The following is a 14,148-nucleotide window of genomic DNA, read 5'->3' on the forward strand; positions in this document are numbered from 1 at the left end:
CAAAAAAAGTAAAATAATCACATCCTTGTGCATGATCCCCAGGCCATCTGCCATAACTGTGATCTGATAAGCATCTTAGTTCTGTGCTGCATGATCTGCCCTGCTCCGTTCCTGCAAAGCAACACGGTGTGTGTGTCCCCATCTGCGTTCAAGTGCCTGTCGGTGTGTGTGTGTGTGTGAACAGTTGAAGGTATATGAGCTCTATGTATCGCGGTATGTGTCCAAGACCTTGTCTCCATTGGTGTAAAGAGGTCTGTATTTTATTGTCACTGTGTGTAGTCAAAATGGATTGCTAGGAAAAAATAGGGAGATATGTGACCTATATTGTCACCTCACAGTATTTGTTTCTGAAGCCATTTTGGTTTACTGAGTTTTTAAAAAGAACATATCAAATGAATACTCTCAGAAGCAAAATGCTTTTTGAAGTAGCTGGATGCTTTAGAAGCACGGGCATTGGTAAATACTATAATTTGGCAGCTAACTAGAACCTGCGGAAAAGTTTTTAACTATACGTCATGAACTTGATAGGCTAGGAGGGGGGCTTGCAGAAGCTGAGCAAGTGTGGAGATGGCAGTGACCCAAACAGCACCAGAGAAGCTACTGAAAAGTGAGCAAAGTTTATGTAATGGCAGCAGAAACACGTGACTTGGTGCTTGCCAGCTATTCACATTGGCAAGACCCAGCAGGCATCGTCTCTGGGTAAGCCCTAGGCACATCCAAATGGTACCTCCTGCTCCTCCAGAGGTCCTATTAGTAGAGTTCTGAAGGTAGACAAGAAGAGACCACAGTGTATAGATAGTTCCAGAAGAACAAAAGAAAGGTGGAGCTCAAACAGTTGAACAAATCCCTGAGAAGGGAAAACTAAGTCAGGAGTGTGAGGAGAAAGAGGCTGGCTGAAGGAGAGGAATGGTGAAGGGAGCCCACAGTATGCACCCCCTCTGGGGCTTTCCTTGGGCTGCTCAAGAAGGCCCTGCACTCCTGCATGAATCATGCCCAGGGTGGAGTACCCTCAGGCAAGCAATAGACTTCCTAGTTGGCTTACTTGGCTTGGTTCCCAAGAAAGAATGTCTCAGAAAATACTAAGCACCAAGGGAAAAGATGGACTGAAGCTAGGGGAGAAACAAAAGCTAAAGATTTTTTTTCATTATTATTTCAAGTGGTCTTTAATGCATCTGAAATGGGGAGTTTCGGGGGGCGGGGTGGGGGGAGGATATTTAGCCAGAATATTTTGCTCAAAGAGAGGACAAGCAACTGTTGTGCTAGTTTAATAAAGTTTGAAATAATACCTGCCATAATGACATAAACCCTAAAACAAGAATCTTCAGCTGAGCCCCTCCATAAGTAAGAAGGCAACTTGTACAATATATTCCACACCAAATAAAGGAAAATGAAGAAAACAAAGGTAAGGCATTATCCAGTAAAAAGCAAGAGAGCTTAGCTTTGAAAGAACAAAGAGTATGTCTAGAGTCATCCTGCAGGTGCTCTGAGCCCATCAGACGGATTGGCTGATTGGCTGCCACACTCTTTCTCCCTCTCAGTGCCCCAGTCTCCTGTCCCAAGAAGGGTATCCCCTGGGCCTTGTCATGAAGTCATAGGACATTTTAGCAAATTTCCTAGTAATTCAAATGATCCTTTGATCTGATTACATATCCCATTGCTTTTCCACATGAGTTTTACTTGCTAATGCTGGTCCACGCTGGTTGCCTAAAATGAAGACTTGGGAACTTAGAGAAGTATTTTAAAGGAAGGGAAAGCAGCAGTATCCCAAATGATGCTGTTCAAGTCTGGGCATGTGGGTTGCATTTATTATGAAGGCAGGTGGTTGAAAGACCCAAGGTTATAAGACTCATAATTAACTGGCTTTCAGCAGAAGATGCAGGAAGATGCTGCCAAAATGCTCTGGGACAAATATGTGGACAATTCTCAAGAGCTCTGGGAGACAGGATTGCAGAAAGCCCTGCAATTGGGTAATTGTCTCCTAGCAACCAACACTGTTTAAGTAATCAGTAGCTGTTCCAATCAGGATAGACCAGAACATGTTAGTTGTACTTAACACTAAGTAGATTGGTAAGTAGAATTAGTTGTGACCAGATTTTCAGCAGCATTTCCTGAAGAAAAAATTCAACACCTTTTGACATAAGAACGAGAGATGAGAATTTTTAAACCATAAGTATATTTTCCAAATGAGGGTAATTTAAGCAGTTTTATTGGATTTACTAAATGTTGAGAGCCAGAAAAATCAAAAGATACAGACATTCTAGTTGGAATATGTAGTACAGAGTAAAAGAAACAAAGTTCCTGTCATTGAATGTCCCCTGATCTCACGATGGCAACATCAAAGAACTATGCATTTTCATTTCAGTCTTGGCAGTACATTATATAATTATCACCACATTTGAACTGCTCTCTTTTCTATCCCCAAATGAACATTGGAAACCTATTTTTTTCCCATGGTGTCTCCTCTTTCCTCCCTGCCGAGTTATGAAACCCTGGTCAAACTCTCTGAACCACATCCAGTTGTTTAGCTAGATAAATATTTCAGAGAGGCAGAGGAAGACATGAATATCATTACCTGCATGCATGCAATAGGACCCTACACAGAGTATGAATTTGAGAAATCTCAGCAATATCAGGTTAGTCTATTTAGTTGAATGAGGAATGACGCTTAGGAAGTATATACATATGTGTCTATATTACACATGTATACCTATATAAATATAAATACACATTCACACATACATTTGCTTGTATGTGTAAACGTATATATGTATAAAACATCACATATAAAACACATGTATATAAAACATCTGGTTGATTTGAGAAATATAATTAAAATCAAGCATTTATATTATCTATTTTGTAAGATTAAAATGTGTTCAACTTTTGCAGAGTTCCACAGTACAACATACAGTATAAAAGCAGAGGCGAGAAAATCTGTTAATAACCATAATGTGAACTAAAAGATGATAATCAGTATTAAGTATCCATTACATTTCTAATGCTGAGTATTATAAAAATAGTTCTCAATGTTATCAACCCTAAAATTTAACTCCCTAGGAGTTCTTTGCTTATTTTCTTATTTAATACTTACCCTTAATATAGGATAGTATTCCTATATTACAGATACTGAAAATTTGGTTTAGTATGTATTCAGTGCCCCAACAGGTAGCATAATCAGGACTACAAAGTGGCATAGTTCTCAGTTTCACTTTGTTCTTAATTCATGGTTTTATTCATTATGAATACCAGACTTTGTAGAGGATTTTCTTTAACTCTAGTTTTAAAAACAAGATCACTCCTATTCAGATTTTTTTCCAGTGCATTTATCAAAGGTGTGCAGAGCTGATTGTGTAAGCTTATGTGCACATGAAATGGAATTTAAAAGCATGCCGTTATTTCCCTGCTCAAATTCCAAAATGTCATTTGAAAGTCAATTTCTTGAATCTCAGGACTTCTTTTTCCTCACTGAAACTACATCAATACTAATTTCCAAGTCAGCCACAAGAGACTTAGTACATAGTGTAGCATGTTGCTTAGTAGTATTATTTCAGATACAATTAAGCAGTATTCATGTCTGTTTTATGGGAAAATTTCCTCCTGACATGCTGTAAACTCATTTCTCCTTATCTGTGCAGTTGAACAGAAGGAGAATGAATGGAAGAGAGTCATGTCTCTATAGCAACATATTAACACTCCGGCTCTCTTCCTCCCACTCTTTGCCCAAGGATAGCCCTTCATTTAAGATCCTGTTATCAGTACGTGATATAACATTTCAAATCCTCTGTGCTCTGATTTAGGGAACAAGAGATAACTAGTGTCCAGTCTTTACTTGTCAGTACTTATCTCTTATTTATTAAATCTGACCTTTACTTCTAATTTGTAATATATAAGTCATTTTTGAGTCCCATGTAAAACATGAGTAATATCTTCTTCTGACTTTTTATAAATGTTCAAAGTTTTTTTCCTTTATAGTTTTCATTATTCTGTACCTCTAATTTGCACATTAAAAATGATATGATTTAACATTTATTTCAGCAACCTTGACCCTTACCCTTGGCATATGAAGGCAAAAAAGAAAATTGTGAATAGTGGTTTTTTTTTTTTTTTTTTTCAGTCTGGATGTAAGGTTAAAGGTTCTATAACTGGGCTTCATGGTGAGGGTTAATCAGAATCAGATTTTTATATAAGTATTAGTAGATGCATTTTTTTTTCTGTAGAGAAATTCCCACTTTTAATCAGATTTTACCAAGATATTTCAACCTCATGAAGATTGAGAATTGTTCCTATAAGGATCATAATTATCTATGAAGTATTAGGTCATTTCTTCTTTGTGGATTCCTATTTAGAGCACTATCATCAGTGGTTCCTGAAAATGCAAGTGCCAACTTTCTATTTATATTCCAAGCCCTAAGCACTTCACCATATCATCCAGAAAAATCAGACATCCTGTTAGAGCCAAATATAGACGATCCTATCATATTTGACCAAAGCCAATTAGAAGTACCTTTTTATATTCCCTTCTGATTTTTGAGTGAATAATTTAAGGTTCCAAAAAGAATATTAACTTACTTCTTCAAATAGGCCTGGAAGCATCTTTTTTTCTAACATGCCCCTTGTAATGAAACTCATAAGGTTTGTGATTTTTATTCATAATATATTAATTAACAGACCTTTAAGGAAGTGTAATCTTGGGCTGGGATTACGGCTCCCTGGTACAGCGGTTGCCTAGCATGAGTGAGGGACTGAGTTTAATTCTCAGCACCACATATTAATTAATTAATTAAAGGTCCATTGATTTTATTTATATATATACATATACATATATATATGTATTTTTTTTAAAAGAAGTGTAGTCTTTAGGCTAGCAATTAACCAAATCCTCCCACAGCATTCTTTATCCTCACCTATGGAAAGATAAGATGTGTGACATAGCTATTAACAGTCATACTTAGTGCTGCTGGTGGTAACAAAGGAAAATCTTGACAGCCTTTCTGCAGCTTAGCTGAAAGAACAAAGAGCCAAAACATGAACTTGATTGTCAGTTTGAACAATAAAATAATGTCACATGATACCTTCCTAGTATTGAGCTCATAAATGACCGTGAGTTACTGTGAGTGATGCTTGACCTGCATCCTCACATTTAATATTCTAGCTGTTGACCCCATTTTACAGATAAACTGAGCCCCAAGTCACACAACCAATAAATAACAGCTGCCTGATTCTATAGACTAGTATGCTAGAGGTCAGAAGTCCCAATTTCCTGATAAATGGGATCAGAAGATATAGGATACCTGGCCAGAGAACTTCGTAAGTTTCATCTTTGATGGCCAGATGGAGCAAGATCTAAGTTCAAGTAGCAACTTTCTCTTTAAGAAAGAGGGTGGGGGGAAAAAAAAGAAGGGTTAAGATGACCTCATGGGGTTCATTTCACCATAGACTTTTCTGCCCTTGAAAGGAAACTACTTTCACAGAAGAGTCCTAAGGAGCTTCTGAGTAGAAATCTTGGCAGTTATAATAGGGACAAAAGAAATCTGGGCTATCAGAGGAGAAAAAATTTTCTTGTGGTTATCAACTTATTTTGTAAATGCCTTTCTAGCAAAACAGTCCTCCTTGTATGGGTAAAGCAAGGGGAAGAAGACACACTCTGTTTCCCACTAGAAGAATTATGTGAACGGCTCATCTGTGTAAAATTGGCCTTGGCAGTGCTGCCAAGACCAGTGAGACCTTTAGGAATCTGCTGAGCAAATGCTGGTTGTGCAAGCTGTTCACCCAAAAGCTGGGGTGTGTTTTGCACACCAAAGCTTTATTCATTCCAGCCTTGCAAAAGTATGCAATGAAAAAAACTGTCACTTTCTCATAACATGTCAATTACCTCTTCTTCTTTCCCTTCTTCACTCCAAGTCTTTTCTAAATACTATTTCAAGATGAGGCTATTACCCCAGGGTACTTGAACAGCCCTGGGGCAGTCGGGATGGACCACCAATGGTTGCACACCCTGTGAACCACTGCTTGCCTCTGGATTGCATGTTCCTTTTCCTCATGCAGACCCCTTACACCTTCAGGCATTGTTCAGACCCTCTTAGGGATACTGAGGGTTAATATCACCAACTTAGGTTGTTCAACTTGTCTCTTCTTAATCCTCACTTATGATATAAGAAGATAGTAGATTATTCCCACATACAACCCCAAAATAACATTTTTCTGTTGGTACTGAACAATGGAAAGGTGACTCAAGTAAAAATTTATGTGTTAAGTGAATGGAGCCCAGTCTAAGAGAATTTGTTCCTTACGCAGCTTGAGTCCCTTTGGAGTATTCTAAATCCTTTTCCATTTTAAATTTCATTTACCAACATTGGCAATTGCGTGCAACACATGTAGTCATCTTCCTCTACCCCAGTACTTTGTGCTGTGCTCCTCACTATATCTTCAGCCAGACTCTCACAGTCATCATCTCTCATTGACGATCGCAGGAGCTCTGATCATCTTTTACCCTGCACCACTAATTTCCTTGACTGCTTTGACTTTCCCCTGTTTGTTGCTGTGATTTCTGAATTGCATGTATCTGATTTGCCTTTTCCATGCCTCTGCCATGGCTGTAGGATTTCTTTGTGAACAGTAACTCCAAGCAGGTAAGTGAGCTACTACCTAAACCTTGCTTAATGTAACTTCTTGGCTCACTATAAACTCAAAACTTCTCAGTGATCCTGTTTTGTTGTTCAGAGAGTATAATGTAATTCTAGGTAATTCCACATTGGGTTTCAACTCTTACTTTAATATCTGGAGGTATGCCTGAAGCCTTGCCACAAGAGACACTGGCTTTGGGTCTCAAGTTGATTCATATTATAGATTCTATATTGCCTTTATTTCCTAAACTGTTATACAGTTCCAGAGCTCTTTGGTTTCCTTACGTTTTTAAAACACCATAATCCATTTTTAATTGATCTTGACTGCTAATAATATCAAATTTGCTATTTATCAAACTGGTCCGTGTTTTCTTCACTTTGAACCTTTTGTTATTATCTAAACCTCTGATGTGCAGTTTAATCAAATTGCTTTTTATATATAATTGATTTTTGCCTATTCCACCATAATTGCGACTGGCCTTCACTGCTTAGTACAGCCCAGAATCTGAAGTGGTGTTTAATTGTTAATTCAGGTAACTGAGCTCATGTCTTGAGCTGCCCCCTCCCCACTGTCCATCAAGCTTCCAGTGTAATGAAAGGTGCCATCTGGCCTTGGGAGCTTCCTGTTGTACGTGAAGAAGTTTGGGAGGGTTTATTGTTCAGCTTTTTGAAGTGCTCAGGATGCAAATGGTTCTGGGGTGAATGGACCCTGCAATTGGTGGGACCAGCAATGGCAAGCCTCAGCTGAGCTTGATTCATAATGACAGTTCTTCTGTCTGCTGTCTGTGGGGATTTGGGGGACAAAAGGAGGGCATCACTCATTGATAATTTATGCACGCTTAGCATCTTCAACTTGGAAGCTCTGTTCTTCCAGATAATGCTTTTTCAAATGTGGGTGGTCAGCTTTTCTTATTTCTCTTTACCAACTAACTAGATTGTAGCCTTTGTTTCAATGCCACCACCTCCCTACACTCCCCACCTCACCATCTTAGTCTTGTCCATCTGTGTATGTGTATAGTGCATAGTGTGTGTGTGTGCGCGTGCGTGCGCACACACTCGCGCACACGCGTGTGTACACAAAATGTGAAGTCTGGTGTCTGAAAGTCACTGACTTTGATGGATTTCTTTTGTGCTCTTTATAGAAAGAAACAGATGCCACCGATGACACACTGAGTTCCAAAATGAAAGTCAAAGAGCTTTCAGTGATTGATGGTCGGAGGGCTCAGAATTGCAACATCCTGCTGTCAAGGTATTGTTGAGGTTGAGTAAACATTTCTAGTAGGACCAACTTTTCTATTTTGTGGCTCAAAGCCACGCATTTATCATTTCATTTGAATCACTTTAATTGTACCTGCTGAGTACAGATCTTTGGGTTCCCTTCTGTTTAGAGGGAAGACTCTTGGGGTCACTTTCCCTAGTGAAGTATGTCAGAGCTGGATGCCAATTCTCTTAGGGTTTCATTTCCACAGACTTCCAAATTTAAATTAAAATGTGTCCTAAGTCAATATTTTCTTCCCAGGCCTTTAAAGTAGACTTGACTCGTTTTATACTTCTTGGCTGTCTTTGAGTAACACTGTCACAGAATCAGGACCCACATTGATGGCTCTTTATTTTATTTTGTTTCCTGTATTTCACCTTTTTATATTTTAAGCTCATATGATTTCATGTTCTTTTTGAGGTTTTTTTTGTGCCTAAAAAATCTATGTAAATCTCAAACTTCAGTGAAATATTAATTTGTCCTATTCAGCCCTGTTCAGAAATCTTTCTCATAATTAGTGAACCATCACAGCCTTAGAACTTGAAAAGAAGAAAGGAAATTGGGGAGCCTGGAATCTAATTGCAGCTTGAGGCAAAGTTGTCAGGTCATTCTGAGCATTTCAAGTAACTTTTCTGTATCTAGTTTCTTCTTTTCTCTGAAAGAGACTTCACAGTAGGCAAAGATACCCAATGCTTATGAGAGGCATGGAGATGTAAAGAATGCTGAATGTGGGGCTTTAAAGATAAGTTACATTTTGGAAGGAATGTCGTATGTGCATGAGGCTGGTATAAGGTGACTATCGGGAAAGAGGGAGGGAAAGTAGAGGTCCTTATTAGATCCCCTTAGACCGAGTTTCTTTTAACACAAAACGCTGCTGCTTGGTTTTCAGCATGGAAGCTTGATTGTTGGCCAGATATATGTTACTTTAGGGAGCAAATGTTTCTTTCAGTGAAAGAGAAATTGAACCTTAGTGAGATCCCTGAATTTTAATGCAACTTGTAAGGTAACATGAACCACCCGGTTAGTATTTCATTTCTGCTCTAGCTGGAAGCTATGTGAATGGGCAGGCGCTGTATTTATTCTAATTTTTGCTTCATGAACCATGCTTAGGTTAGATAAAGTATCTATCTGCCTTAAGAAGATACTTACTTTCAAGGTATGCTTAGTTTTCTTCTATAGCATGAACTGTTTGTTTTATTATCTTCTTGCAAATAACATTCTTAATTGCAAAACTAAATGAAGATTTGGGGAAAGTGTGTGTGTGTGTGTGTGTGTGTGTGTGTGTGTATGTGTGTGTGGTGTTTAATGTGAGACACTTTCCCTATATATTTTTTTGCTTTTGCAATCCAGATGAATACTTTAAAGCAGCTTGATAAAGAGAGCTATCACCCTGAACTTCTCTAGCGTCAAACTGCTTATAGAGTAAAAACTGTGACCTAGTTTCTTGTAGACAGATTATCCTCAATGCTAAGTGCCAGCCAGGATAATTACACTAGTTATAGATAAGGTTACAACTCTTTCTGGCAAGATTCCCTTTCCATTATTGAAGGAATTATTTCTTATTCCTGGTATATGATTCCCTTGTTACCCTAAAAGTGTCAGAGCTGAAAGTGACTTAGAACTTGTATGTGTCTAAACTCTCTGGGAGACGATTTAAAGATCTTGTGTTGTATCTATTAGATTATCTATTAAAATCTACTTTGATGAGTATGTTTTGTTACAATGAGCACAATTAAAAGGCATTTTGTGGCTAACAAAGTAATTCTGGGTCCCAGTTGGCCTTATTGTTAGTTGTGACTTATTGATTAGATTTAAAACCTCCTCTCCACAGGATTCAGTACCACTTCCTTTTCTCTCCATGATGAGATGTTTTACTCTCCCATCAGCAAAGCGCAGGCTGACATGTTAAATGTGCTGTGCTAAAAATGAAAATAATCAAGCTGATTTAATGTGTATTATATTTAGTTTTTCAACCAGTTCGAATTTTTTTATTCTCCTCTTTTCATTGACAATTTATTCCTATAAACAAAAGAAAGCTAGGAAAAGCCTTAAAGTAGGGAAGAGATAAATGAAAGTGAATCTGATACCTTTTTTCTGGACAGTCCCCACTTTGGAGCATGTATTTGCCTGACACTGTGCTAGGTGCCAGAGGATTTACTAAAACGTAAGGTAGCGTTGCTGCCTTTGAAAGCTCAAGGCTGACGGGAGAAGAAAAATGACACATGTGAGAAGACTTGTGAACAAGGAACAAGTCAGGGGTCACAGGAGCTCAACCAGGTATGAGAGGGGCTTCAGCAATAGTAACCGGAAGAAGTGGGTCCCAAAGGGCAGAGTTACATGGAGACTTGGAGCAGCCAATCAAGAGAGGGCTGCATGGCAGCAGAGGATCATAGACTGAATTGCATGATACTCAGTAAGAAAGGCTGGGATTTACATCTTATGCTTTTATAAGGACATGAGTCAGCCCAAGATCAAGTCATAATAACCTTCTCCTCAATAAGATCAGGAAAGTAGTAGTTTTGTAGTGGATTTGTGAGAATTAGCCCTAGTGTGTATGAAGTCCCTGGCAGGTGCCTATATGTGGTAGCCGCTCAGTTAATGGCCTGTTTATACATCGTGGGATCAAGAGACTGCAGTTTGTTCAGGAGTTCAGTATGTGTTTTATTAACATTTTAAATTTGGTCTCAGGGCTTTGCAGGATGAGTTGGAAGGGGTCAAGAGCTGAGTGCAGGGGGAGCCATGAGATAGGAGTCTTTCTGTTGTCCATGTGAGACCCGATGAGGGACCCTTGATAGGACTGGGAGTCTGATTTTGTGCTTAGGGACAAAGACTAGGATTATTTCAAAGATGATGTCAAGATTTCCTACCTTTCCATCTTTCCTGTTTCCTTTGTATTTCAATCCCAAAGTCTAGCAAACTTCATTATTTGTTATCTGGCTGATGAAGGATTTATTTCCCAGCAGTCATTAGCACCAAAGTCCTCCACAGAGGGAACCAGTGGCATATTCCATGGGTTGTATTTTCATGGGCCCATGTGCCCACAGTGTTTGGTTATATTTTAGAGCTCTCCTCACATGCTACAGAATCTAGGGAACCCTTTGTTAGGAACCTGCAGTGGCCTCCTGGAGCCAAGCAGGCAGGTCTCCTCAAGCCTGGTAAGGAAGGTGTTTATTGTTTACAACTTTAGTCATCAAGTTCTCAGAGAGGTGTGAATTTGAATGGGGAGCTCCAGGGAACCAGGAACATGCCTTTCACAAACTCTGGAGAAGAATGGAGAGGGCAGGGTATACCTCAGAATGGGAAGCCATTAAGAACTTGATTTGTTCCGTTGTCTATCAAAAACCAATTTAATGAGCACATATTATTACAATAGTTCCTCAAGCAGCTTTTCCATTGTATGTATATGGGTGACAGTAGCCATCTGAAACACAGTTTTATTCTCCAAAACAGACCTCTTCTTTCAAAAAATGAAGAGAGAAAAAGAAACTTGGAACAGGTTTATATTGCCAAATGAACCCACCTAAAACACAATTTTATGAAGTGTTCTGCCATTCTTTTTTTTCCAGATACTCACTTGACATGGCAGTCAGGGTGTCGTAAACCACAAAAAGCTACTTTAAATAGGGGGATTTGGCTCGAATCCACTGAAACAGAGCTAGGGCTGATCTAGCCATCCATCCTTAACTTGTTTTAATTATGCCTGATGTTCCAGCTCTCTCCGCAAATTTTTGAAATGCTTGAGTAGAACAAGGTAGAGTTAAATACTGTTTAAAGATGCCTGGTTTGTTTCCTGCCTTGTAAAGAAAGTTGAAATGGGTGTCTCTCAAGGTGCCACCCTCCAGCATGCCAGAACACTGCCAAGCTTTAAAAGCAATTAAAAGCCTAGAATTGTTAGGGTCCTTAAATTACAGAGATTAGAGACTCATTCTGTGGATGACAGATGACACTAAGAACTCTGCAGCCTATAGAACCATCCCAGCCGGCGGGGAACCCTTCTCCCCTCCCCCCCTCCCCCAAGGTAGGGTTTCTTTTTCTGATCCAACAGGCCACGTGTATGGTGTTATGTTGACAGGTAGATTTTCTTAAGTACTATCCATTAAAGTCTCCAGTCCCTTTGTGGAACACATTAAGAGAAACCAGAATTGTTATGAATTAGAGCTAGTGTTTAGTCCAGACAGCCTCTGGGGGTTGAGGAGCATAAATATATACAATTTCAAAAGCAAAAAGTTCTGCACTCCATATGGGGAGCTAATGAAATGCAAATCTGATACTTCAAGTATTGTTCTCGCTCTGATTTTCAACTCCTTTTCTTTTAAATGCAAAACAGAAGGACTGAGCAGAACTACACCATAAAACGGTTTCTTCCACTTGGTGTGAAAAGGACCACAGAACTAATTAATTTTTTTTCTTATATGCAGAGCTCTTCTTATGATGATTATAGATGTTTTCCCCTGGCTGGTTGGTTTTCATTAGTGGTTGCATCAGTCTTCCCTTGGCCTTCCAAGACCACACCATGGTGTTTGCATTGAAATTGACTTAAGCCTGTAGTGTACATCCTGGAATCCAGGGCTGTTCCGGACTTGGGCACTTGAGTCCTTGATATTCCATGCAGTTTTTTCCCCTCTCAGTATACTCTACTCAGCCAGCTTAGCTAAGTGGTTCCATTTAATTGTGGGAATTTTCTGTCAAGATGTTCTAGTGAACATGTTCATGAAGCAGTGATTGTCCCAAGAACGATTGAAACCAACTGGAGAATATGCCAGGGTCAGGGTTGCCCTCCAAGCATGGAGGTCACGATGGCACTGCAGCTCAGACGAGGTTCTTATTTATTTGTCAGTGGAGAGTCTGCCATTTTGCCTAGATGCTAAAATTGAATTTGAGAACGTGAACTAGAAGAGAAAGGCGTTAGTACAATAGGATGTCCAAATGTGTCCCTTCTCTTTCCTGTTCACTGGCACATGAAGCAACATGCAGTAACATGCAGTTTAAATTGTTGGGTGGACAGTTTGAACAAAATCATGTCAAGATCTAAAGGAAAGGATAAGCCAGAGGTGTCCACAGTGATATGTCCTTCCAGTTCCATCTAGGGGGCGTGGCTTCTTCAACCACCTTGGAGTCCTCCCTACCCAGCCAGTCCTCGCCTTTATGTGGGAGTGTGTGTTTTGCACACCTTTGGGTCTTGCCTATTTCTGCTTACCATTCAGTTCTCCCAAAGATTACAATCACCTTTAAGATTAAGATACATCTTTTAGTTCCTTGTTAGTACTCCCAGGCCTAATGCTATCTCATATAGGGAACACGGGTGAAATAATGGGTGTGAATGTGCTTTGGGAAGTGTTCATAATAACCACACTAAGCACTGCTTAATGAACATGTGAATATTAAGGTCACGAAAGTACTGATACTTCTCTTCTGGCATAAGAAAGTGTGCCTTGTAAGGCACATGTGCAGTTTATTGAGTCCATATTTCTATGACCAGGAACTATGCTAAGTACTTCATGTGGATTTCACTTAACCCTTATGCATGAGTGCATGTTTTTTTTTAATGTAGTTGTTATTATCTCTGTTTTACATATGAGAAAACTGAGGCTCAATAAAAATATTTTTCAAGAACTCCCAACTAGAAATTGTCAGAACCAGGACTAGGGCCCAGCCTGTCTAACACCGAAGTTCCTCCTTCTAAAGTTACATGTGGCACATGTACATCTTGTTCTATATCTGTGTTTGTGTCTTTATCTCCAGTCTTAAATGTGATCCTCCTGGAAAAGCATAGACTAAAGGACAGACGAGGTGATGTTAATGGTGTACCACATTATTAGGTGGTAAGGAAGTAGCATGTTAGAAGTAGATGTGGGTTTACAAGTAAAGCAAAGGAATGACTGCTGTCACAGCTAATATTGTGATTGTGATTATTTGCCCCCATTAAGACCACTATAAAAACACATTTTGTACAAGTGTATTTTAAATTCATGACTCATATTTTGTAGTCCACACTTTGTTATCCTGACTTAAGTCACAAATTCCTAATTAAATTAGAATTTAAGTTTATGGTAGACAGAAAAATAGAAAATGGATTTGTACAAAAGCATAGATCCTTACCTGTGAGATGTTAACTAGACAAGCATTTGTTTTTAAAGAGAAAAAAAAAAACATTGGAGATAAGCAGTCACAGGAGAGCTTGGCTTTATGGGTACTGTCACTCTCTGCGTTTGACTTTGGGTAAATCACTTGGCCGTTGTGAGCCTCAGTTTCTCCGCCTATTAAAAA

The 14,148-nt window shown here is 39.1% G+C and overlaps 1 protein-coding gene across 3 annotated transcripts in view; it reads left to right on the plus strand.

The window, feature by feature from the left end:
• The window catches only part of DAAM1 (dishevelled associated activator of morphogenesis 1), a 170,526-nt gene that overhangs the window by 133,232 nt on the left and 23,146 nt on the right, over positions 1-14,148 (plus strand). For all 3 annotated transcript variants that reach the window (XM_081291300.1, XM_081291301.1, XM_081291302.1), the window contains one exon: positions 7,766-7,872. In XM_081291300.1, the coding sequence (XP_081147426.1) occupies positions 7,766-7,872 (107 nt within the window). The remainder of the gene's footprint in view (positions 1-7,765; positions 7,873-14,148) is intronic.

The sequence above is a fragment of the Spermophilus citellus genome, assembly GCF_964194105.1.
Source record: "Spermophilus citellus genome assembly, chromosome: 4".
NCBI lineage: Eukaryota > Metazoa > Chordata > Mammalia > Rodentia > Sciuridae > Spermophilus > Spermophilus citellus.